Source organism: Serinus canaria, chromosome 11 (assembly GCF_022539315.1).
Source record: "Serinus canaria isolate serCan28SL12 chromosome 11, serCan2020, whole genome shotgun sequence".
In the NCBI taxonomy this organism is placed as follows: Eukaryota; Metazoa; Chordata; class Aves; order Passeriformes; family Fringillidae; genus Serinus; species Serinus canaria.
In genome coordinates this window covers 19544475-19569687 of record NC_066325.1, presented here as the reverse complement: position 1 = coordinate 19569687, position 25213 = coordinate 19544475, and the positions used below count along the sequence as shown (strand labels likewise).

The 25213-nt window shown below is 52.6% G+C and overlaps 1 protein-coding gene across 8 annotated transcripts in view; it reads left to right on the top strand.

The window, feature by feature from the left end:
* Positions 1-25213, top strand: part of ANKRD11 (ankyrin repeat domain containing 11) — a 131958-nt gene that overhangs the window by 80347 nt on the left and 26398 nt on the right. For all 8 annotated transcript variants that reach the window (XM_050979015.1, XM_018914709.3, XM_050979016.1 and 5 more), the window contains one exon: positions 18157-18301. In XM_050979015.1, coding sequence (XP_050834972.1) covers positions 18215-18301 — 87 coding nt within the window. In that variant the 5' untranslated portion in view covers positions 18157-18214. The remainder of the gene's footprint in view (positions 1-18156; positions 18302-25213) is intronic.

Here is a 25213-nt window from a genome sequence, read left to right as displayed (position 1 = left end):
CTAAGGTGATTAGCTCCAGAATTCAACGCCTACGCAGCGCTGATGAAAGGCTGAGAAACTGCTCGGCAGCGTCTGTTCAGAGCTTTGTCGGCTTCAACTATTAAGAACCATAAAACAATATTACCCAATTTTAGGGTAAATACGTTGGCCTTGACTGATAATCGTGCATCAGGTTCTACAGGAACAGAGGCTTTATCTGGCACGTTTAACTAAGCCTGGGAACGTTTTTCCCTGGGAAGGTGTTTTAAAATCACCCAGTTCCTCATTTCCATGAGCCTGTGCAGGGTTGTGAGTTCAGGGTTTCCTCTGCCAGGAGGTGACAATCCAGGCCCAGGCCATATGTCTATTGTCTGTCCCATGGGCAGGGACACCATCCACTATCCCAGGTTGCTTCAAGCCCTGTCCAACTGTCACCACCCTCACAGGGTAGAATTCCTTCCCAGTATCCCATCCATTCCTGCCCTCTGACAGTGGAAGCCATTTCCCGTGTCTTGTCCCTCCAGGCCGTTGTCCAGAGTCCCTCTCCAGCTCTCCTGGAGCCCCTTCAGGTGCTGGAAGGGGCTCTAAGCTCTCCCCAGATTCTTTTCTCCAGGCTGGACACCCTCAGCTCTCTCAGACCCAGCAGGACCCAATCTCTGGTGGGAGCCTGTCATCTGGAATAGAAATAAAATTTACCTCATTTACCTTCCTCCCCCTTATAGACAATAATATCAAGTTAGCTTTCTCACCAGAACTGGGATCCTCTTACCTGCCCAGCTCCTGCTCCCAGACCAGCAGGAGAATACCTTTATTCATGGTGGAACACAATCAAGTTGCCCACAGCCTACCCCCAAAGTGGGCTACCAGGTTGCATTTCATAGGTGAAAATTCTGTTGTGGTTTAAATGCATGTGGAGTATCTTCTTTGCAGTACAAGGCATGTTAATGTCTTTTAAAAAATTCAAAAATTAAAAATCTACCATTTAAACTACAGAAAGATGTAGATATAGATGTATTTCTGCCTCAGTCATCTAGTGCACAGTATGTATTTTAGATGTTCACAAGCATTTTTTTTCCCTGGGAGTTTGCTGCTCCCCCACTGATTATTTTTTCCTTTCCTTTTTTAAAGGAATCTGGCTAAGGCTTGACCTAGTTTGGCTGTCATCACACCGTGAACAGTGCAAGCCTTCACCTAACATAGCTCCCTATATTTTTGTTCTGTAGGCTGTGCAAAAATAGCCACGCACAGCCAACAGCTGGGGGTGAGCAGCAGCACAGGGATTGCAAGGAGCAGGGCTGGGAAGGTGCTTTGGCATCAGGGGTCTCTGCAGGAGCAGGCAGACACTGAACTGACCAGTGGGATGGGAACCTCAAGGGGGGCTGTAAAAGAGGAGGAGGGAGAGGGGCTTTGGGCAGGGGCCTGGGGGGACAGGACAAGGGCTTCCCACTGCTCTCTCCTGCCATCCCCTTGAAGCTGCTCCTGGCTTGTTGGGACATTTACCAACTCCCACAGAGCCTGTCCCATGGGTGGGTGACATGGGGACCTGTGTGTTGGCCGGGGGTGCAGCCATGTATGCCCTCCTGGAGATTTGAGCTTTGGCTCTGGGAATCCAAATATAGCTCTGGGTGATCAAGTGCTTGCAAAGAAATGGAGTAATCCATGCTTGGGACAGGTCCAGGACTTAAAATTCCTAACAGCCTCTTTCCCAGCTCGCAGCATGTCCTGCACTGAAGGCTTAGGAGAGTCAAGGTCTTTGCTGCTGATGGTTTAATTTGGACAATGAGCATCACTTAAAAGTGGCATTTTACTGCATTCGTTTCACTCTTACTTTCCAAAGAATCCTTGTGATCCATTCAGGCTCCTCCCTTTGGATGCTAATGGACTTCTGCTGGGATTTTGTTGTTCCTGCAAAGCACCAGGGTCCCATGTGCAGGGGCTGGGGCTGGAGAGCTGCTCTGCCCTGAGACAATGGCCCCATTCAGGGCTCGACTCCAGGGGAGGGGAGGGGCAGTTCTGATGGCAATTAGTGTGCAAAGCCGGTCCTAATCGATGCCTTGGCTGGATGTCCAAAGTGCTGAGCTGGTCCTTCCCTGCTGCACGTTCCTGCACTAAACTAAACCTGTTCCTCAGGCACTTTTTAGAAAGTGAGGAAAAAAAATTCCCCAGTTCACATCTCAGCAAGAGCAGAGCATCTGCGAGAATGGTGGTGGGAGAAAGTGGCCACAGTGGTTTGGACCATTCTTTTTGGAAGTAAAACCTGCTGCAAACAGTGCTTGGTCCTCACATCCTTCATCTGTGGGGTGGAGGGACTGGCTGTAGTGGGATAGCAAGTGGTGCTCCCACAGGACCAGGGGGTTCCACAAGTTATGCAGAAAAGCTGTGGCTGCCCATGGATCCCTGGAAGTGGATCCCTGGAAGCTGGATTGGACAGGGCTTGGAGCACCCTGGGATAGTGGAAGGTACCCCTGCCCGTGGCAGGGGGTGGAATGAGATTAATGTCCCTTCAACCCAGAACACTCCAGGATTCTGTGGTTTAATTTGCTGTTGTACAGAGGACTGAACAAGCTGTGTTTTGCTGTAACTCCAGTGCCAGAATTTCCAGTATATCCCAGTACTGTGGGGCGTGCTGTGTGCACAGGCTGAGTGTGGCAGTGAATCCTGTCCTGCACAGCTCCAGTGTGTCCTGGCACAGTGTGGCACCTGAGACATCCTGCACTGCACAGGAAACCCCCTGGTTTGTCCGTATCCCAGTGTGTCCATACCCTGCTGCTCAGACCCAGAGGAAACAATCACACTTTGTGTTTCACAAGCTGTTTTTAATCTCTTGGCTCAATCCCAGTCACGAGGCTCTGAGGTGAAAGGGCTTAGAGAGACCGACATGAGTTGTGCCCATCCCCATCGGCACCGGGAGGTGCCTGCCAGGGATGCAGTCCTGGAGTGGCCAAACCATGTGATCCCCTGTGCCAGGAGCTGCAGGAGGTTGCTCTGCTGCCTGGGTTGGCCTTGGGAATGGGCTGGAATGCAGCAGGTCCCGTGGCAGGAGCAGGAGGCTCAGGAGAACCATCTCTGATGGCTCCTGGTAGGGTCTGTTGGCCGGTGGCATTTGAACCAGTCATGGCTGATGTGTGGCCTTAAGGAGTTTGTCACTTGTGTTGTGTTGTGGGAAGGGCTGTTTGACCTCTGACAGGTGATGGATTAGCCTGGAAGTGGGAGCTGGGGACCTGGCCCTCAAATCCCAGCACAATGAGCTGCCACTCTTGGGAGTGTCAGTATGGAATCATCGCAGAATCATGGAGTGGTTTGGGTTGGAAGGACCTTAAAGTCCATCTTGTTCCACCCCCAGCCATGGGCAGGGACACCTTCCACTAGCCCAGGTTGCTACAAGCATCCTCTAGCCTGGCCTTGGACACTTCCAGGAACCCAGGTGGGTGCCACAGCTTCTCTGGGCAGCCTGTGCCAGGGCCTCCCCACCCTCACAGGGAAGAATTTCTTCCTTATATCTTATCTGAATTTCTCCTCTTATAGTTTAAAACCATTTGCTAAAATGAATAAATAATACAATTATTTATAGATTGTTGGCAGGTATAATTCCTACACAGGGGCTACATTCAGGTGTCCTTTAAACTTGGGCCTGCCATGGCTGCCCGGGGAGGAACTTGTGCTCAGAACACATTGGGCATAATGATATGTGGAGTTTTCCTTGGACTTCATGCAGTTGTTCCCTTTTGCGTGGAAGGTGGGATTGAATGGGGACAGTGAAGCCCCCGTGTGCTGGGGTAGCTGCTGGAGATGTTTCCAGCTCCAGCCTCACTCTCTGTTGGCTCAGCACACCCAGCCCAGGTGATGGGGCTGGTGCAGCACAGTGGGTGGGATGGGTGGGATAGACTTTCCCCGTACGGCACCGAGGCGTTAACATTTTCCCTGGAATTTTAAATAAATCTCTTCATGTGCAGGCTGGGTTGTGACTCACACCCTTGGGCTGATGGCAGCAGCAGCGTGGTGAGCTCGCACTAAAATGAGGACAGAACTCAGCTTCTTAAGGCTGGTCACGTGTTAAAGATGCAAAAGGATGTAAAGATGCAAAAAAATAAGGATGGGAGAGAAAACCAGCAGGTGGAAGTGTCCTAATCCAGCAATTTCCATCCATCCAGAGTAATGAGGGATTGGAGAGCATCTTCCAGCTCTGGACATGCAGTGTTCCTTGCTCACACATGCTTATGGACAGGGTGTTATGGCCCAGAACTAGAAACAGGTGATTTTTAACATTAGAAGGGCAGAAAATTGCCCCTCTCATGGTGTGAAGGTGTTGCCTGTGCTCTCTGAGAAATGCTGAGCGTGTCTTTAAATGGAAGAGAGTGGAAATGGTTTGTGGATGATCTTTGAATCCACTCAGACTATGGAAAAGTGTACTGCTGATTTAAAAAAAAAACCAAGAAAAACCCATAAAACCAAAAAGCAATCTGGATTAAATGGGTTGGTTAATGCTGTTCCTGTAAAACCATGTGGCCAGGTCCAGCAGAATAGGGATATACAGAGCACTTTTGGAAAATGTACTGGGGGAGGTCTTGAGGAGAAAGGGAAAGAGGAGAATATACAACATGAATGGATTGCTTGACTTCAAATCCCTGCACTTCGACTTAACTCAGGGAGAATAGATTGTGACAGTGTGTGACTCACACAGAAACTGCTTGGAAATAGAGGGGAGTGTGGAAATACCTTTGGATTTGGCCAGGGGGGACCTGCACCTTCCCAGACGGGCAGTGAGGGAGGGGAGTGGGTGGGAATGGAGCACAAGGATCCCATGGAGGTTGTAGTAACGTGGGGATCTTGGAAATCTTTTCCAAACTCAGTGACTCTGGGATTCTATGTGCATGAAGCATGTAGATTCCATGAGGAGCCCTGGCTTGGTTTGTGATCTGTTGGTGGAGTGGGAGGAAGAGGAGGAAGGCTGGGGAAGCCCTTGGAGGTCACCATGCTCTCCAGCCTTGCAGAGCAGCCCTTGGCCAGTAGAAGAAGATGAAAATTTCTGTGCAGATCTGTTTATATTAATGTTCTCAACAACATGGGGGATAAAAAGCTCCAGGAACCACGGGGGAGTTTGTTTTAAGAGTTGAGGATATGCACCTAGATCTTTCCTGCTGAAAGCAAGGCACAAGGAGGAAGGAGGGCACAGATGGATCCACGGGCTCTGGTGCCCCTCTGGCACTGGGACAGAGGGTGGAGGAGCCTGTCAGGTGAATCAGCACCCCTGGGTCGGGGTGCTCCATCCCCAGGCTGTGCCTGCAGGGAGCTGAGTGCTCCCATGGGAGCAGGTTTGTACAGGAATCTCATCCAAACCAGGCTCTGACTAAGTCCTGTGGCCATGGTGCAATGCCAGGCCGGGTTTAGGATGTGCACCTTGGAAAAATCTTGGGTTCTTGCTGTGAGGTCCCTGTTAAAGCAGTGCTCACATGACAGGCTGCTTACAGGGAAAATTGAGCTGCTGCTGCAGCACCTGGTGCATCCCCAAGTCCCTGACAACTGCCTTGCAAAGCAATCTCAAAGCCTATCTGTCTTGACAGTGTCTCTTAATGGCTTACTAATAATGCCTGAAGATTTGCTGGAGCTCTGCCACAGCCCTGCTGTAGAATCACAGAATCATGGGATGGTTTGGGTGGGATCTTGCAGCTCATCCTGTTCCACCCCCTGCCATGGGCAGGGACACCCTCCTCTCAACCTTGTCCAGCCTGGCTTTGGTAGGTTCAGAGTGCTCTGCTCTGCTCTCCTCCAAACTGAGAACCTCTCAGTTTTCTGTGATCAAACTAAATTCCCCCAAACTGGGAGCCTCAGAAGGTGCTTTCCAAGTGCCCTGCAGGAGGCAGGCAGGGAGGGATCTCCTCAATTTCTGGCACAGGTACAGCATTCAGGAGTGCTTTGTGATGGGGTCAAGCCTGTGGGGTTCATTGTCATCGACAGCCACGTCATCATGGGGGACAAGGGAGTGGCTTGGATTTCTAAGAGTTGAGGTTATTGTGTGAACCCTAAGGCAGAAAATCCATCTCCCTAAACATTTTGCCGTAGCACGGGGTTTGTGCCAGTCAGGATGGTGAAGGGGTCATGTAATCCAGGCATGCAGCACTGGATTAAATTATCATGTGCTACAGAGTTTGCTCTCGTTTTTGGAGGGGAGGGGTATTTCTGGGACAGAGCGGCATTGCTGCCAAGCTGAAGGAGCCTTTTATTATAAAATAAAATAAGAATCAGAACACTCAGTGCACACCTGGGTTTTAGTCATCACTAGAGAAGGTTTGTTTACAGCCCTGACAGCTCGGGGTGCTCCAATGTGTTTGTGGGGGGAAGGTCTTTTCTAGTCTCAATGATTCCGTGAAAGCAAAAGCCAATGGAAGCCAAGAGCTTTGCTGGTGAGTTACTGGGACGGTTTTACTGCTGGGAGAAGGTGTAGGCACAACCAGGCCTGTGGAGAATCCTGGGGCTGAGCAGGGAGCAGAGGCAGCTCGAGGCTGGGTTTTAGATTTACAGAGTCCCGACATGTGGAGCGCTCCAGCCAGGCAGTGCCAGGCTCTGCTCCCAGCCCGTCCTGCTCCGCTCCCCAGGCTCCACTGACGCCCTGTTAATAATTACTAGAATGTACTTTCGGGCAGGTTATTTGTTTTCCCTCCTCATGATGTGCAAGAGCGGATAATGAAATTAATTTGCACACTTGGTGAGTTTGCAAAGCCGGCTTCAGCCACGTTGCCACGATACTGCGCGGGGCCGGCGGCTCCCGGGGCTGGTGTTTGCACAGCCGGGGCAGGCGGCTGCTGGCGTGGGCAAACAGAGCCCCGAGGGAGCTGGGCTGTACCAGCCAGGAGAAAAGCTCCCCGCAGAGCCAGCACGGAGCGTGCGGACAGTAAAAGCCCTTCCAGGCTGTAAAACCCCTTTCCAGCCTGTTAAACCCCTTTCCGACGTGGAGTGTTTGATGCTGCTGATTCCAACCAGTTTAGTAGGTCAGCAGCTCAAGGAGGAAATTCCTGTGTTGCTCCTGCAGGTTGTGGAGCTCGTGGTGGGATCACGTGGAGCCCATTGGTGCATTCAGATGTTTTGTTGTTGCTTGTCTTTAAGTCCTGAGTCCTGTATCCCCCAGCCCAGGTGTGTGGTATGTGAGCCTCGGTGTTTTCCAGGAGCAAAGGGCAGTGCTCCCTGGAACTGGCCAGGCTCTGCTGGGCAGGTTTCAATCAGGAGGTGTCTGGTGAAGCTGCCCAGTCTGTGGGATTCTCTGGAGAGGTGGATGAACTTCACTGTGCAATGCTTGGGAGCCGCAGCTCTGACATTCCCATCTCCCTCACCTTGGCTAGGGGGCTAAACCAGTTTGGGACAAGGCATGGTTGGGTTGTTTTCTGTGCCGTAATTCACCACACAGGTCAAGGACCGAGCCAAGAGCACAAAACTCTGCCAAAGGCTGACACTCCTGTCCTGCTCCTGAGGCCTCTGGGGCTGAGCTCTCCGTGGGCACTAGCAGCATCTGCCCTCAGGTGCAGGGGGAGCTCAGTGTGGCTGTGTGCTCCCGAGCCAGGTTCTGCCATGTTTCCACTCTGCTTTGTGAGAAGGTTCAGTCCTCAGATCACAGGGAGAGCTGGCTGTGCTCATCTCTCGAGGCTGTGGTTCCCTTTTGCTTGCTGTGATCCTGCTGGGACTATGTGTGCTGTGTGCCAGGTGTGCCACCTCGGCCTGGCACAGACCTGGGGGACCAGCAGTAAATAGTACTGCTCCTGTTGTTCCATTCCTACCTGGATCCTCATGATCCTGCTCCAAGGCTTGGCTCCATGCATCCCTTGATGTGTTATTTTGGTGTGGCTGCAGCCTGGCTTTGGATTGCTTTTGGGGTAGAGGTTCCTGTCACTCCCAGCTTATTTTCCCCCCTCCAGGGTCACAAAGCCTGGCTTTCATCCCTCCCTTCTCCAAGTTCTGCTACCAAGTGCCACGTGTTCACCCCAGGCTCCTCAGCCTGGGGGAGGCAGGCGGATCCAGCAGGCAGCTGGGAGACAGACCTTGCTTTTTAAGGAAGACAAGGAGGCGGCAGAGAATCTGTTGGGTTTTTTTCCCCCAGTTTGCCACACGTATGTGTTGTCTGAGCTTTGCCTTTTGGGAGATGCTGGGGCTCCTGGATTGGCTGTGCTGGGGACATCAGCAGAGCCACACGTCCCACCACAGCATGTGTCTGGTCAGGTGCTCCAGGTATTCCTAGAATTACAGAGTCATGGAATGGTTTGGTTTGGAAGGGACTTTAAAGCTCATCTCGTCCCACCCTGTGCCATGGGCAGGGACACTTTCCACCAGAGCAGGTTGATCCAAGCCCTATCCAACTTGGCCTTGAACACTTCCAGGGACGGAGGATCCACAACCTCTCTGGGTATTCTCAGGTTTTGGCCAGTGTTGAAGCCACAGCTTTATAGCAAATTAATTTACCAGAGGCCTCGTGTCACTTCACTGGCCTCAAAATCAGGAGGGGTTCTCAGGTTTTTGTTTTTTGGGGACTCATGTACTTAGAGAAAAGTCTGTTAAAGCAGATCTGTTCTTACAGCTCCCCATGGCACCTTCAACAAGAGCTCTGTAGAGAAAATTGAGTTTCCCCCATACAAGAACATACCCTTTTTGGTAAATTCCTGTGTCTTTATATATACGATAGAGCTCCTTCAAAAGCTGTGTGATTTGGGAGATGGAAAGCTGCAGGTTTGTGGAGAACTCACCTTGCTTTGATTGTTTGCAAACCAGCAGCAGGGATGTGCCATGCCCAAACCTCCCTGTCAGCCCCTGGCCCAGGATGGCCCCTTCCCCTGAGCTGTGACGTGCAGCCAGCCAGGGTCCTGGCACAGAGCTGAGCCCTGCCTGAGCCTCCTGGCATGGAGCTGAGCCCGGCCTGAGCCTCCTGGCATGGAGCTGAGCCCGGCCTGAGCCTCCTGGCACCACCACAGCCGAGTCACTGCGTGCTGGACTGGGAATGGGAAAACCAGACGGGAGGTTTGGCTTCTGGAACAAGAAGAGCAGAAGTGGGGAAGGTAACGGGCACGGTGCTTCCCCCCATACCCCTGGCAGCAGAGGGTGTGTGGTTTGCTTGGAGGAGCTCAGGATTTGTGATTGCTGTGCTGGCTGTGGCACTGGAGCCCCATGGAAGCACAGCAAGCGCTTTCCTGTCACACAGCTCAGTCAGTAGTGATGGGCTGTCGTCAGCAGCACAGCTCCAGCTGGAGCTCAGCTTCCAGCTCTTGCTGAAACAGTCAGGAAATCCACTGTTGGTACAAGTGTGTTAGGGCTCAGGGAGCCATGGCTTTTGGAGTGGTACAGAAAGTGTGGTGATGGTTCTTCTGCTGGGAGGGAGCACCAGCGGCTGAGGACAGGGGAGCCAGCTCTGAGTGAGCCCAGAAATGTGCACAGAAGCCCTTCCAGGCCTGCACTCTGCTTCCCTGCCCTTCCCTCCTGCCTGCCTGGAGCTGTGAATCCGACTGGAGCCCAGTGCTGGCCCAGCCCTGGCGCTGTGCCGAGCTGCTCCGTGGTGCGTGCTGTGCTTGGGAGAAGGGCTTCCCTGCCGAGTGCTGCCCTGCCACAGGGCTGGAATTTCTCATGGCCCAGGCTTTTCCTCATCTCCCCAGGTGCCTTCCATGCTTACAGAATTCCAGTTTAATGTGAGCTATTAATCAGTCTTTTCATAGAATCATGGAACGGTTTGGGTGGGAAGGGACCTTAAAGCTCCTCTCATCCCACCCCCTGCCATGGTCAGGGATATCTTCTACTAGGCCAGGTTGCTCCAAGCCCATTTCAACCTGGCCTTCTGTCCATGTTTATTCAGTTCTTACCCTGTCATTTAAAAGCTGACAGTAACATGGCAAACAAATCCCAGTGCTGCTGCAAAGTGTTTTGTACATGGTTCAAATGTGAGTCTGGAATCTGGAAGCCACTGGCCTCAGTGAGAAAGAAGAAACAGGAAAACAAAGCTCCTGGGTTTGCAGACCCTAAATAAGAGGAGATCACTGAAGTTCTGTGCTGGGTTTTCCCCAAAGCCTGATGCCTTCAGGGCCCCTGTGTGAGATTTGTTCTCTCTGGACCTTGTTTCTGAATCCACCAAAAATATTTCTGAGGCTCCCACACTGGGAGGAAGCACAAGGATGCTGAGATGGAAAGAAAGGGTCTTGAGAAGAATTGTGCAAGAGTGGGAGAATGAGGAATGTTTTGCTGCCATTACCATGGATTTTCCTGCTCACAGCTGGGAGAAGATGTTACTTGGCTGTTGCGACATCACGGACTGAAACCAGATATAAACACATTCATCCCAAAACTTTCGTCCAAATCCCCCAAGGCTCAAGCAGGGATTTCACTCGGGGGGTAGCTGGTGTTGCAGAGACCTCAGCTGAGGGTCTCGACTTCAAGGACTCTGTTGGGTCATGGCACCTTTTGCAAAATATTTTTGGTTTCTCTCTTATGTAATGAATCTGCTTGGTTGTGATCTCCTCTCGGATTTAAGAGCTTAAGTCATGTGGTTTATTTGTAGTTAAGGCTGTTTCTTTTCCTAGATGTGGACACACTGATATCAAAAATTGGTCAGGACAGGAGTGAGTCTGAGTGGGGTTTTACTGGGGGCTGTGTGTCCATTAAATGTGTGTGTGTCCACGTGCACACGTATGTGCAGAGATGGACACTGGGAACATGGAGTATTTGTGGAATTCAGGCAGCCCAGGCTCCCAGGGCTAGGTCTCTGGTTAGCTCTGTTATGTCAGAGCCAATTCTGAGTACCCAGGGGTGAACAAGGCACAGAGTTGCCGGTGATGAGGCCACAGGATGGTGACACCTGTGCTCGTTTAAACAGCCAAAAATGAGCCCAGACACATCCTTGGTCCTGCTCCCTTCCCCAGCCCTCCTGCTGTGCAGCTGAGCAGCAGATGGGACTCGCTGGAGTCACCACCAGCTTTCCATAGGAGCAGTGCTGGTCCTGCAGCCTCCCCTTGGGCAGGGCCCTGGTGCCAGCAGGGTGGATGGGCCATGCACAGGTGGGGAGCACGGGGGATCCTCAGCCTGGCCGAGGAGGGAGCAGAGCGAGCCAGCAGCCCCTGCCAGCCCCGCGGCCCCGGTGCCACCGCAGCGTGGGTGACGCAGGTCGCTGCCGGGGCACAGACAGCCACTGCTGCTTCATCTGCCGCCCTTTGGTCTGTGATGGTCAGGAATTGTCTGTGCTCACTCGTTTCTCTGTCTTGAAAATCGGGTCTGGCTCGTTTCTGGGGCTTGGCTGATGCTCCTGAACCCCTCAAGCTGCTCTTGGAAGCCGCAGCCACAGCTCCGTGCCAGGCACAGGGGGCAGAGCCCAGCTCCCCAAACTGTCCTGGGAATGGAGCTGATTCTGGAGATCTGTGATGGTCAAATTTTGCCAGGATAAAGCAGCCCTGGGGGGATCCCTGTCTTTCCCAGCTGGTGGGACCTTCAAGATCTGACTCGCATCCTGGTGAGCAGCAGTGATGGCTTCGTCCTCTTTGGACATCTCAGCTCAGCAGCATCACGTTTCTCCCTTGTTCCCTTTATTCTGGGTAGTTTGTGCTGCGTTTTTCATCCCCTGTGCAGCAGCAGTGGGAACAGTCATGTGGAGTTGGTCACTGTTTTAAGGAGGTTGATGTGCAGAAACTCTGGTAGTGAGTGTGTTGGCAGACGTGGTTACAGCTCTTCCCTGGCTGAAGCCTGATGGGTGTCCAGCAGAAGCTGAGAGGAGACAGGAGAAGCGCAGTCCTCCCTCTCTGGCAGGTTTTGATCTGGGCTGGTGATCCAGAGCCCTCCCAGAGAGGACAACAGTGTCATAATCAGCTCTCCCAGCCTGGCTAGCAGTGCTGCAGCAGGGCTGTGTGCTGCTCCAGCCTTCCTGTAGCACTCCGGCTGCTCCAGAGGTTTCCACATCTCAGCTAATCCTGCTCCCAGACCACAGCCCCGAGCACTGACTCAAAGTACAGTTTTGTAACTTGGCCAGGACCCAGATCATCGGCAGCATCCCGAAATGGAGCAATACCAGAGGCAGCTGTGGACAGATAATTGAGGGAAGGGTTTGTGGGAAAAATTGCTCCCGGAGAAACCACACAGGCGAGTGGCTGCTTGTGGGTGCAGGGCACTGTCAGAGCTCTTCTAGTTTGGATTCTGTGTCTCCTGAGAATGGTCCCAGCTGGAAGATTCTGAATCACAGTGTGGTTGAGCAGAAATTTCCAAATATAATCCTGTTAAATAGCAACACTTGGTGCAGTAGAAATATGTTGAGTTGTCAGAATTGGAGACCACTGATCTCTTGCTGGGGCAGGAGACACTGGGAGGTCACAGGTGTGGGGGTTGTGGCTTGAATTGAGACCCTTAGCCAAGGTGGGCTTTTGTGGTGGAGCCATACTGGAGAACTGTGGAGGAGCTGGATGTTCATGGTGCCCAGCAAGGTCATGAGCATCATCTTCATGGTGATCCTTGCTGGGTGCACATCCATATGCAGCCTCAGCTGCTCCACTGTGTTGTTTTCTGCAGGTCCTGAGGAACTCTGTCCCACAAAAGATTGAAATACTAACAGCTGCTGTAATTCAGTAATATTATTTAATTCAGTTTAATTTAAGTAACTTGTGCTGAGGATCATTATCTTTTGTTACAGTGAAGGTGGTGAGGCCCTGGCACAGGTAGCCCAGAGCAGCTGTGGCTGCCCCCTCCCTGGAAGTGTCCAAGGCCAGGGTTTGGAGTACCTGTACAGGTGTCCCTGCTTGTGGCAGGGCTGGAATGAGGTGGGCTTTAAGGTCCCTTCTGTCCCAGTCTGGCATTCCTTGATTGCAGCTTAGTAAGTTTACTTGGCTGGTGTGTGTTTGAGAGAGCAACAAGCCTTGCCCAAGCCAGTTGTTGCAGGATATCATGAGGTCATGATATATGGGGTAAAGAATAAATATTTTTGGAAAGGTGGAAGAAAGGACAGGTACTTGGGACCAGGCCGTGACTGGGAACAGGAAAGGAGAAGCCGAGCAAAGAGGTGAAGAAAGATGTGTCATCCCTAAGAACTCCTGGTAAGGAGTGACATTCCCTTTCAAAAGTCAGGAACAAACAGGTAACAGGTCCCAGGGTAAGGAAGGATGTGTGGTTGAAGGTGAGGACATGATGGAGCTGTGAGCCCAGGTGAGCCCAGCTGTGACACCAGGTGACAGTGCTGTCCCACCGACTGCGCTCCAGGAGACGCGGGCTCTCCATCCTCCTTGGTTTGAGTTCTGGCTCTAGGAATTAGCACCTCACACTGCTCTATCTCAGCAATAGCTAATCTCTTGATTACCCATTGTCAGGTGCTGGGGAAACCACCTGTGTTTGCTGTGCAGGTTTGCAGGGCTCCTGCTGCTCCGGCCGTGTGTACTCACTGTGGAAAGCCATGGACTTTGCTCTTCTGGAGCCCAGCTGGAGCACAAAGAACAATTGTTCCTTGTTCCTCAAACTGCACTCCTTCTGCTGCTCACAGGCAGTTCTAGGGACTAACTGTGGCTCGTCTTGGCCAGACAGATGCAGGATTACCTGGTGCAGGGCAGGTGCTGGGGATGCATTGGTGGAGCAGCCTGAACACAGCAGGGTTGGGCTGAAGCTGGGACAGTGGTGGTTTTGAGAAGCTGTGGCTGCCTCCCCCCTGGAAGTGTTGGGCAGGGATTGGATCAACCTGCTCTAGTGGAAGGTGTCCCTGCCCATGGCAGGGGATGCAATGGGATGAGCTTTGAGGTCACTTCCAACCCAAACCATTCTGGGATTCAGTGGTTCGGTGTGTTGAAAGACATCAGCTCTTGGTTTCTTGCCTTTGCTTTCCAGAGCTGGGGGACAAGTGTCAAATTGTGGGTGTGAGTTATTAATCTAAGGCAATTTTCAAAGATTTAAGACAGCATCCTTAAAAGGAGGCTAAAGTATTAAATTTTTTTTTCTTTCACAGGCTTGTTCCTATTCCAACCTTTTCAGACCAAACAAATGTGTTGGATCTGTGCAAATAATGTCTGGGGCTCTAATTGCATCGGGGGGTTTGCATGGGCAGGAGCCTCCAGCCAGCTCCCTCCTATTCTGGCATTTAAAGAAGGCTCCACAATCTTTTTTACTCCAAGCTGGCGGGGTACAGGCAGGCTGCACAGATCGTGGGCATGAGCTCATTTGTTGTGGCTTCAGATTGAGTGGCAGGAGTTTGGCTGCTCTGCGGGAGGGCAGGGAAGGAGGGCTGGGTCCAGGAAAGGCTGTCATTCCCCGTGGAAATACATCTGGAAATGTTCTTTATTCTTTCCTCTGAGGGTGGGGAGGTTGCCCACAGAAGCTGCCCCATCCCTGAAGTGTCCAAGGCCAGCTTGGAAGGGGCTTGGAGCAACCTGGTCCAGTGGAAGGTGTCCCTGCCCATGGCACAGATAAGGATGTTGGGGTGTTGATCACTGTTTCCATGAAGCAGGAGGGGTAGGGATGGGGAGATTAAATGTCCATAGGGTTGGTTAATGAGGAGCTGCTCTCCTGTCAAGCCCAGAGCTGGTGTTGTCTGGCAGGGCTGGAGTCTGTTCTGTCTGGGGGCTTTGTCCTTGTTCTTTGTCTCTGTCCCAGTTTGCCCGTCGCCTTCACTGGGAGCCTGTCCTGGCTAATGGGTGCCACTGCTCCCACGCTGCCTCCCGGCTGCCCACATGTCCTGGGGTTGAAGCCAGCTGTGCTTTCATCCTCCTCCTCTTCCTCCTCCCTCCAAGGGGCAGAGGACACCCCCTTCCCTTCCATCCCTTTCGGGACCGTGGCTTTTTGAGGTCCTTCACAGACATATTTGGTCTCAGTGTGTGGCTTGGTGTGCCCTGGGCAAAATAAAAACCATTTTCAACTGTTTCCTTGGCCCAGTGAGGGGACAGGGGACGATCGTGGGTGGGTGTGCCCGGGGCTGGCTCTGCAGAGCCCTGCCATTCCCAGCCAGCCTCATTCCACATGGCTCCAGCCCTGCTCCTGATTGTGTTCCAGGCAGTTCTGTTCCTCCATCCTCTGGGAGGATGCTCGGGGTGCTGTGGGGGCTCTGACCCCCACCCAGGGCAGGGTGGAGCAGGAGGGCCCCGAGTCCAGAGCAGGGTGACTGGGCTGGGTGTCAGCCCTGCTCTTCCAGCTGTCTCCCAGCTGGCAATACTCCATGGGCTGGGACCACCACATCCTTTCCCTGCTGGATCCAGCCATCCTGGAACAGCAGGAGCTGCCATACCCAGGCCAGTCCATCCCAGGGCAGGCTCCCCCTCTCTATTCACCACTTTCCCAGGGGGCTGTGTGGGATCCAGCCTCTCCAGCAGCAGGGTCTGCCCTGGCCGGGCTGGGGGCCTGGTGTGCACCGGGCTGGCCACGCACGCAGCCAGGGCTGGCCCCTGGCCAGGGGTAAACAGCTCCTTTGTTTTCCTGGAGAAGTACGAGGGATTATATTCTGTTGAGCTCACTCGGTCTCCCACTTGGTTTTGTGCAGCCACATGTAATCGGCTCCTGCGAGGAGCTGAGTTGATTGTTTGTGAAAGAGGAAGGGTGCTGGTTGTCTCCTGTAGGGAGGTGAGCTTGAGAGGGGCATCGTGGAAAGGGGGTGGCTCGTCCAGCTCCTGAATTAGGAGGGATTGAAGCCAAATTGTCGTTCTGCAGCTCTAGATTTGCCACTCTGCAAATGCTGTCTCGAGCTGGGGAAGGCTCTTCCAGCCAGGAATCTGTGCCTCCCCTCTGACTCTTATTAAACGTGCTTAAAAATGAAACGAACTTATTAAACGTGCTTAAAAATGAAAGGAAGGCTGCGTCGTTGTCGGTAATTGTTGTGCAAATGTGATACTCCCTGCAAGCTGTGGAACAGGCCAGGGCTGTGTTTACCCGGAGAGGCAGCCGGCTTTCCAAGTGTAATGAGTCAGCTCCGCGAACAGAAGGGGCGCAGAATTAATCTGGCATCCGTCTGGCCTTTTCTCAGTTAAACAGGTTTTGGAAGCTCCACATGAATAGGTGCCTACCCTGGTACAAGCAGCCACAAAGACTTGGGAGTGGGCATGATTTTTTTGGGAATACATTGGCAGAGTGAGGATCCTGGGGTGCTTTGAGCGGTGACGTGGGGCTGGGCTTGGGAGCAGAGCGTGGCCGGATCCCACTGTCAGCAGAGGTGAAGCTGCTTGGGTTTAATATCCATTACAAGGAGTAAATAAATTTCCCTTGCCCAGCACTTCATCTGAATTTCCACCTCTTAGATTTGCAGTGAATATTGAAGGGAATATTGTCCTCTGCTCCTGCCTCCTCCCAGGCACACGCTCCTGTCTCTTCTATCTGCACCTTAATGAGCCCCTGTAAGAGAAACCGAGGGGAAATAATTCTTACATGTTCCCAGCTGGCTAATGATGCCTGGCAGAGGGAGATTCCTGAGGCTGGGAATGGCTGGAGCTGCTCCTGCAGGGACCCAGTGGATGTGCAGGATGGAGGGGTCCCTGTGGGCTCTGGTGGGCTGTCCCAAAGCTCAGCTGTCCCTGTGTCAAGCATGGGGACATGAGGAGGTGTTTTCTGAGTTCCCAAAGTTTTGCTCCTAAATACAGGATATGAAATGTGGGATAACAACCTTCCCACAGCCAGGCAGAGGAGCTGGGCTGGAGAATCAGCTCCCTTGGGAAGCAGAATCTCCTGCTGGAAACACCAGCTCTGTCTGTGCCTGGTGCTCTGGTCTGGGAATTTGTGCTGCTTCATGGCTGGGCTGGGGCCTCTGAACCACCTTTAAAAATGAAACAAAACAACAACAACAACAAAAAAACAAACAAACAAACAAAAAAAAAAAACCAAAAAAAACAAACCAAAAAAAACCAACCCAAAGTATCCCAAGGCCTCTGAGGCATAAATGGAACAGAAATTTTGAAGGGATTTCCAGACAACTTCTAAGTACAAGACTTCTCTCTCCTCTCTGAGAATTCCCATCTCCCTGGACAATTCCCTGCAGTTGTAGCTCTGCAGAGCTGCTGCTGTAAGATGTAAATGGTGCAATTTAGAGCTAGCAGGTGACAATTATGTTGGGAAAAGTTCCTGTCTGTGCCACTCCAGCCTCAGGCCAGGAGCCCAGTTGCTGTTGGGATTGCTGGGGGTCACTCCTCACAGATATCATCCCTTCCACTGATGCTTTCCAGCCTCTGGTCTGGGGAGAGGAGATATTCTTGTTCACCTGAGAAGGCTTTGGCTGCAGCTGGCGTTGTGAGCCCTGCTCCAGCTCCTGCCTTGCTGTGTTTCACATGGCAGTTGTCTTCCCAGCCCTGTAACCAGGCAACACAGGAGGTGCAGGAGCTTTGTCCTCTCCAGGCTGGCTTTGCCAGGCCAAGGTGCAGGGCAGGGTGAGGAGCTGTGACAAACCAGTCCTGGAGCACCGAACCCTCCGAGCTCCCTGCTCCCACCTCACGATGGCAACACGTTCAGAAAGTGCATCTTTAATGCAGGTTTTGTAATTAGTTTGGTTCTGCAGATGTGTCTGGGAATTCAGTGTGGCAGACAGGGGTGCAGGGCTGTCCCAGCCTGGGGTGTGTCCCCATGTCCAGGACACTGCAGCAGGCTGTATGTGGGCTTGGGGGGATGCTGTGCATGAAGAGCAGCAGGGCTGTTGCTCTTTGGTGGGATTTGATCCCTTCCAGGCTATTCCTTGCACAGGAAACAAGCTGTGTCTGCAGCTGCAGGATCCAGTTTGGAGTTGGCCTCTTCTTCCAGGAAACAAGTGATAGGATGAGAGGAGCCAGCCTCTGACTGTGCCAGAGGAGGTTCAGGTTGGACATCAGGAGGAATTTCTTCATGGAAGGGGTTGTCAGGCATGGGAAGGGTCTGCCTGGGCAGATGGAAGAGTTCTCATGCCTGGAGGTGTCATCCAGGGAAGGGCTGGACATGGCACTGAGTGTTCTGGGCTGGTGACAGGGCTGAGATTGGGCACAGGTTGGACTCAGTGTTCTGGGAGTTCTTTTCCAGGCTCAGGGATTCTGTGTGATTCCACATGTCATTCCTTGCAGCACCTCTGTTACTCTCTGGGAAGGTGGCAGGAGTCTGCTGCAGGCTCCTTTCACATTTGACGGGGCTCTGCCATCCTGGTGTTGCCATGCAGGGGTTGGGAGGGGATTTATCCCCACGGGAAGGGCCTTGTTTTTCCCCCCACAATGGAGAGACCTTTGAGATGTCTGACCTCCCTTTTCCTCTCTCCTGCAGACGGTTGATGATGAGGCGATGGCAGCATAAATGAAGATCAAGTAAGGAAGGCAGAACGATGCCCAAGGGTGGGTGTTCTAAAACACCACAGTCAGAAGATTTCTCTCTCAGCAACGACATGGTGGAGAAACAAACGGGGAAAAAGGTAACGTGTCTGGGCCACCTGGCCTCCTTTGGGGTGCTGCTCTTTGGCCTGCAGTTGTGAAGCCATGGCATTGTTTGAAATGGCAGGAGGTTGCCTGGGCTCTTACCTGGGCATTTACATTGGTGTGCTGGTGCTCTGCCAGCTGATGGGGTTGGGTTTGTTTCCTTGTGGCTGCAGTCCTCCCTGGGAAGTGCTGTGCTCGCCTGGGCCCGAGTCAGCTGAGCAGCAGGGGCTGCTTTGGAAGATTCTGTTTTGCAAGTTCTGTGTGTTTTTAGGGGTTTCTGCACTCAGCTGTGGAGCCCTGAGTTGTGTGGTGATGGTGCAAGTGTGTGCTGGGTGAGGGAGGAGCTTCTCCCCCTCTGGGTGGAAATCCAGGTCCTTGTCAGCACGGCTGCTCTGGCTTTCCCCAGCAGCATGGCTGGACCAGGCTCAGCCTGGGAGGTGCTCTGCTGAAATTGCTGCTTCTGAGAGTTGATCTGAGGTGTTGTCTGGTTTTTGGCGTGGCTTAGGTGAAACAACTGAGATGAAATCTGAGTTTAATGATAAATACCTTCGCACTTCTCCTCTTCATCCCATTTTGCTCCAGGCATGAGCCCAGTCTGCTCTCATTCAGCTTTTTCCCCCCTTCTCAGTATCAGTCATTTCCAGTCAATACTTGTGCAGAAAACTGTGCAAATGTTACCTTTAAATAAACATGAAAACCTACATCTACTGAATTCTGCTAAGGAACAAATCTCATCCTCTTCCCTTTCATCTCCTTGCTCCAGTTTTCAGCATTCCCCTGGGAGTTTCTGCCAGGCCCGGGAGCTGAAGCTGAGCATGGTGAGCCCTAGCTCCGTCACTTCCCCTGCAATCCCACCCCAGTGATGGCAGTAACTCCTTGTATGACTGAGCTCATGTTACTGACAAAATGAGAAAAATACAAAATAACCACCAGGAGAATCCTGGGTGGGTTTGGTTATGGAGCACCTTGGAGTGGCATCTGCCACGTTGCTCTCTGTCACTGCAGGAGCAGGTCCAGGAGTGCAGGAGTGCTGTGGGGCTTCTGGGAGGGGGCAGATCTGGGATCAGGGATGTTGGAGGGGGAACAGCTCCCTGGCAGCATCGGGAGATGCCATCCTTTCCCCTGGCAGAGGAGGCAGTGCCCAGCAGTGCAGGATGTGTAAATACAGGCTCGCTCTGCGCCGGGTAAGAAGCTTAATGCTGGCACAGGTGCTCGGGGAGGGAGAGGATCAGTTGGAATATGAATCAGCTCCCATTTTATTCCATCCACTCCCGGCAGCTCAAAGGCTGTGTGTTATTTACAGAGCAGGTTTGGCGAGCGGCGCGGGGCACGCCGGGAAGCGGAGTTATCTCCTGCTGGCTAAATAACTAGGACACAATTCCTGCCTCCCTTCTGAGAGGGGACAGGGCAGGGCTTCTGCTCCTTCAGTTCTGGCTTTTTCACAGGCTCTTGTCTTCCCGAGGCTGAGCTGAGCTCCAGCCTGAGTGGCTTTTGCCCTGTTTCTGGTTAATTCTGAGGCTGAGCTGGAGCAGTGACTCAGGGGAAAAGCACTTCGACCTCCTCCCTGCAGACGCTGTTGTACCTGCCTGTCAGCAAGCGCTGCCTTGCATTTATCTTGCCTTTGTCAACACGTTCAAAGGCCCGAGCTGGGACTTGGCACAGCTTCCCTGCCAGGCTGGAGAGGGAGGGCAGAGCCGGGTCAGGCACAGGGACCCGCCGTGGGCACGGGGAGAGCGTGGCAAAGTGATGCCAACCAAGTGTTCTCCTCTTAATGGGACCTTAGGATCAATAGTTGATTTAGCATTAGACAGGCTTTACATGCCTGGGCTCTGCAGATGGAAGGGGTCCTGGTGCTGCACTGGGCTGGGTACCACAGGGGACAAGGGGGCTGGCCTTGAGCTGAAAAAGAGGAGGTTTAGGTGGGATATTGGCAAGGAATTCTTCCCTGTGAAGGTGCTGAGGCCTTGGCACAGGTTGCCCAGAGAAGCTGTGGCTGCCCCCCAGTTGTCCAAGGCCAGGCTGAATGGGGCTTGGAGCAACCTGGGCTAGTGAAAGGTGTCCCTGGCCATGGCAGGGGTGGAACCAGATGAATTCTGAGGTCCCTTCCCACCTAGACCATTCCAGGATTCTGTGATCACCAGCTTTTGCTGAGTGATCCGTGCTCCATCACGTAGCAGGCTCCCAGGAGAACTGCCCTGCTCCAAGGGCTCCTGCTTGGAGGAGAGCTGTGAGCTGCTGCCTGTCAGCAGCAGAGCTCTAGGAGGGAACTCCTGGCTCTCTGCTCCCTGCCCTTCCATGGGAGGGACTTAGGAACTAGTGGGATGCAGCCCTGAGAGTGAAGTGGATTAAAGAGTGTGTCTGAGGGCATTGGGAGCTGTTGGATGAGGAGCTGTTTCTCCCAGGGTTACTGGAGCCCTTATAAGGCTGCACAAGCCTTCCCGAGGCAGGCACTGGCAGCCCCTGGGCTCCTCCTGCTCCCTTCAGCCTGGAGGCTTTTGTACAAATCTGCATGCCATATATGAATAATTCTCCTTTCTGGTCTAGATCCACAGATCCCCGTAGCAGGAGGAGATTACTCATGGCTGAGGCAGAGCAGAGCACCACAGCAAGGGTTATATCAGTTGTCAGAAGCATTTCCTGATGGGCCTGGCCTGGCTGCGTGGTTACACCGTGTGCTCAGCACAGCCTTTGCCTCTTTATGGGGAAATGCTCCCTCTTGCACAGTCAGAAGTGCATTTTTGCTGCAGTGAGCACCAAGGAGAACAGCACTTGCCCTGGTTTTTGCTTGTAGGAGCTGGCAGAGGTTTAAAAAAACTGAGGTTTTTCTCCTTCCCCTTCTCCCCATTTCAGAAAAGGGAACATGGTCCTTGTTTTTTGGTTCTTCATGAATCTGTTGTGCTGTCAGGGCTTTCCAGGCTGGATGAGAGAGTGCTGGGCTCTGTGTCCAGCCCAGAGTCACCCACTGGAGTGTGGAACCTGCAGGGCTGTCTGGGTGACTGAAGAGATGACATTTCAGTGAAGTTAATCAGCCTGTGCTCATCACTGGGTCATATTTCTCACAAACTTTGGTGCCTGAGGCTCACAGGAACAGGGCTTCAGCTCCAGTCACCTCCATGCTCCACATGTTTTATTTCAGCATTGATAAGAACACAAGTTCAAACTTTCTGGCATTTTGTGTCTGCTTGTGTTGTACTCTGGCTTTGGGAAGGCTTTGAGGGGCCCGGATTTAGGGAATTGTTTGGTTTTCACCGCATCCAGTTGCTTTCTGGGTAAAACTGAGTCTATTCCTTTTTGTGGTACAGGGTGGGAACCTTCTGCCCCCTCTCCCTCCCCGCTGGCAGAGCCAGGACAGACCCACTGGTGCAGGGAAAGTCCCTCTGTGGCAGCATTTGCTTTTTGCAGCGTGGGCTGTTTGCCCACAGCAGGAGTCTGATGTGGGGCATGGCCTGGGGCACCGGCCTTGGAGCCCTCCTGGGCTTCTCCTCCCAGGCTGCCCAGGCTGGTTTTGTTCATTGCTGCCTAATTTTTACTGACATCACAACCTGAAATGCTTGGAGCTCATTTTGGAGAACAAAGGCTTTGGGGATTTCCATGGCTGGCAGTGCAAGTCTCTGCACAAACACTGGGCTGCGAGTCAGGCTCTGTCTGAGCAGGGTGACGGGGCTGGAAATACAGATTTCTTTGCATGGCTTTGTAAATCATAGAATCATGGCCTGGTTTGGGTTAAAGCTCATCTTTAAGGTTGCTCAGAGCCCCATCTGCATGGCTCTGTCTTGCAGAAATCTGCATAAAAAACCCCCCAGGATAGTTTTTGCTCTGAGGATTGGCCTTTGGCCAGTTTGTGTGTCACAAGTGCCCTGAGCAGATTGGTATCAGGGTCTGTGGTGCTGATGGGAGAAGCCCTTCCATCCCCACCCTACAGCATCTCACTCTGGGTGGCTGCTGGGGCCAGTTCCTGGTGGGTTTGTGCTCCAACCGCAGCAGCTGAGAGCTGCTTGTGGTGCATCTTTTCACTTTTGCAAGAGTAGCTCAAGGTGGGTTGTTACTCATACAGTAACTCTCCTGCAAGTGTAATGTGGCAGGAGGGGATTTTTTCTGCACTCACAGCTGCTGACTGCCCTTTGCCAAAGCAGCTTTTATTAACACCTGCAAAGGGGAACTCACTGCTGCTGCTGAGCTCTCCACTCTTCCCCATCCCCAAACTCCTGTCCTGCCTTGGAGAGCCCCAGCTCTCACACAGGGCTGTTCATACAGGTTTCTCTGCAATGTCAAGGCCAGGCTGGATGGGGCCCTGAGCAGCCTGATCTACTGGAAGGTGTCCCTGCCCATGGCAAAAAGGGTTGGGATGAGATAAGCTTTGAGGTCTCTTCCAAGCCAAACCATTCCAGGATTTCGTGATTCTAATTTGGATTTGTTCCATTTGTGAAACCTGATTCCGATGAGTCTGAGCTTACTTTAAACATGAGAAGGCCTAAAAATGAAACCAGGTTTTACTCGAGTAAAGGACAACATTCTTCATTACAGAATTGGAAATAATTAGGGAAGTAAAGCTTAGAATAAGAAAACGAAAACTTTCAGGAATTGGACTCTCCAGCTGCCTTGATGTTCCACCCAGTGCTGCAGGCATCCCCAGCAGGTCTCTGCTTTCCAGGGGGAAGCAAAGTCTGGCTCTTCCTTGCTCCAATTAGTAGGAAAGGTTATCGTGGTGCTGCTGTAGGAACGAATCTTCAAAGCGGTGCCGGCGCTGCCGCCGCTTCCTTGGCTGCCTGGTGCAGGATTGTGCTGAGCTGGCTGCAGCAGCAGCTCCCAGCCTTGGGGTGGATGCAAAGGGAGCTCTGCCCGAGCTTGCCTGGCACCAGGATTCACATGGACACTGCCAGGGCCACGCTGGGCTCACCTCTGCTGTCAGGAGGGTTTGTTCATGGCTCCTCTGCTCTGCCTCTCCTCCCACAGGGAGATTTTAGCAACGTGGCTTTAAACTGACAGAGAGCAGAATTAGATGGGATATTGGGAAAAAAATCTTTCCCAGTGAGGGTGAGCAGGCCCACTGGGGCTGCCCCTGGATCCCTGGAAGTGTCCAAGGCCAGGTTGGAAAGGGCTTGGAGCAGCCTGGGACAGTGGAAGGTGTCCCTGCCCAGGACAGGGCTTGGAACATGATGAGCTTTAAGGTCCCTTCCACTCCAAACAATTCCATGATTCAGACTTTTAGGATGAGCTGTATTTTTACCTGTCCTGCCCTTTTTCTCACTCCTGAGTGCACGGAGATCCCAGGCAACATTAATCCAGCAGAAAACCTACCTGTATGTCTAAGAGCATCATTGAGATGCTTCTTGAACTCTGACAGCCTTGGTGCCCTTACTGCTTCACCCTGGAGGAACCTCACAGACTCCTGTCTGAAGTGTTCAGAGATGCCTTTTATTCAGGTAGATATAAGGAAAAGTTCAGACTGTGAATGGCCGCTCTGGAAAAAAGTGCATTATTTATTTGGTGGCTTTTTTTTCAGGCAATATACACATTTTATTTTATTCCTTTGATAAAATATTTCATAGAATTGTAGAACTAGGACAGGCCAGGGTACCTGCTCACAACACAACATTCCTGGCAGGTGATGGAAGCCCTCTGCTCTCACTGCCACCTCAGAGCAGTAGAAGTGGCATCATTTTTTAGTTTGAACTATTTTTGTTCACCTCAGAAAGCATAAAAAGCAAAAGCTTTTCAATCTGGAGGGTTGAGAGGAAATGCTGGAGTGTTTATTTTGGCTGTGGGGGCTCTGTCCCGTCGCTGCTCTCCAGCAGGGCTGCCCTCGCTGGGGCTCCGAGCGTGCCTTGGCTGCCTCCCACCACACAGCCCTGTCAGGCAGGTTTGTTTCTCTTGCTTTACCAAAAAAGGGATTCCCCAACCCATTTCCTTCACCCTCGCTCCGCTCCGGGGCTGTCACGCTGCCGCTGCCCGTGGTGCAGGGATGCAGACACATCCCCTGGGGCAGCTCAGGGGCTCCTCTCTCCTCTCTGGGTGAGCTCTGGGCTCCAGACTGACACGGAAAGAGGAAGGAGCGACGCACACGGTGACAGTGACACCGCAGTCCTGTGACTGCTGGCACTGGGGCCACCTGCCAGGAGCTGCCAGGGCCAGGCAAGAGGGACTGTGCCTCTCTAAACAAGGGAATGCTCCCAGGTTGGCTTGTCTGAGCTTCCAGCCAGCTCTGGCATGATTTCCTGTGCTGAGGTTCTTGTGTTTAATCCCACTCTGCCTCTACAGTGCAGAGTCTGGGTTTTGCTGTGTTGTTGAAATCAGATCTGTGACAAAGCTGCTGGAGCTGCCCTTGCTGTTCAGGCAGGGGCACAGTGGTCAGTCCAGGACTGCTCACTTTAAATAATCCTGTCCCTCACATACAGAAAACACAGGGCATGACCTGGGGCTATGCATTCCTGGCTGCTGGACTCCTGGAGTTTGAGCTGGGAATTGGCTCTCCCTGGTCACGTGAAAAATCTCACCTGTCTCAGTATCTGTAACTTTTGTTTGGCATGTTCATTCAAAATCTCTCCCTGCTTTTGAGCAGTTCACAGCATTTCTGCTTCACATTAAAATCCAAACCAGCCCAAACAAGCAGGCCTGATACAAAGCAGCAATGGGTCTTTCTTGTGGTGTGGTTGCATTTGGAAATCCTCAGATTCCCCCATCCCAGCCTACCTTCCCTCTGTGCCCGCAGCCATGTGCATCCTCAGCCTCACAAAACGTGTTGGCTTCATTTTTCACAAGAATTGGTTGGAATTTGGAACCACACAGCAGCCTTGACTGGCCTGGCTCTTCTCTGGTGCTGGTAGAGCTTCGTACCTTGGTGGAGGCTGCCTTGGCAAGCCCACAGCAGAAAGGGAAGGGATGTTCTATGAGGCCTGTGCAGGATTTGG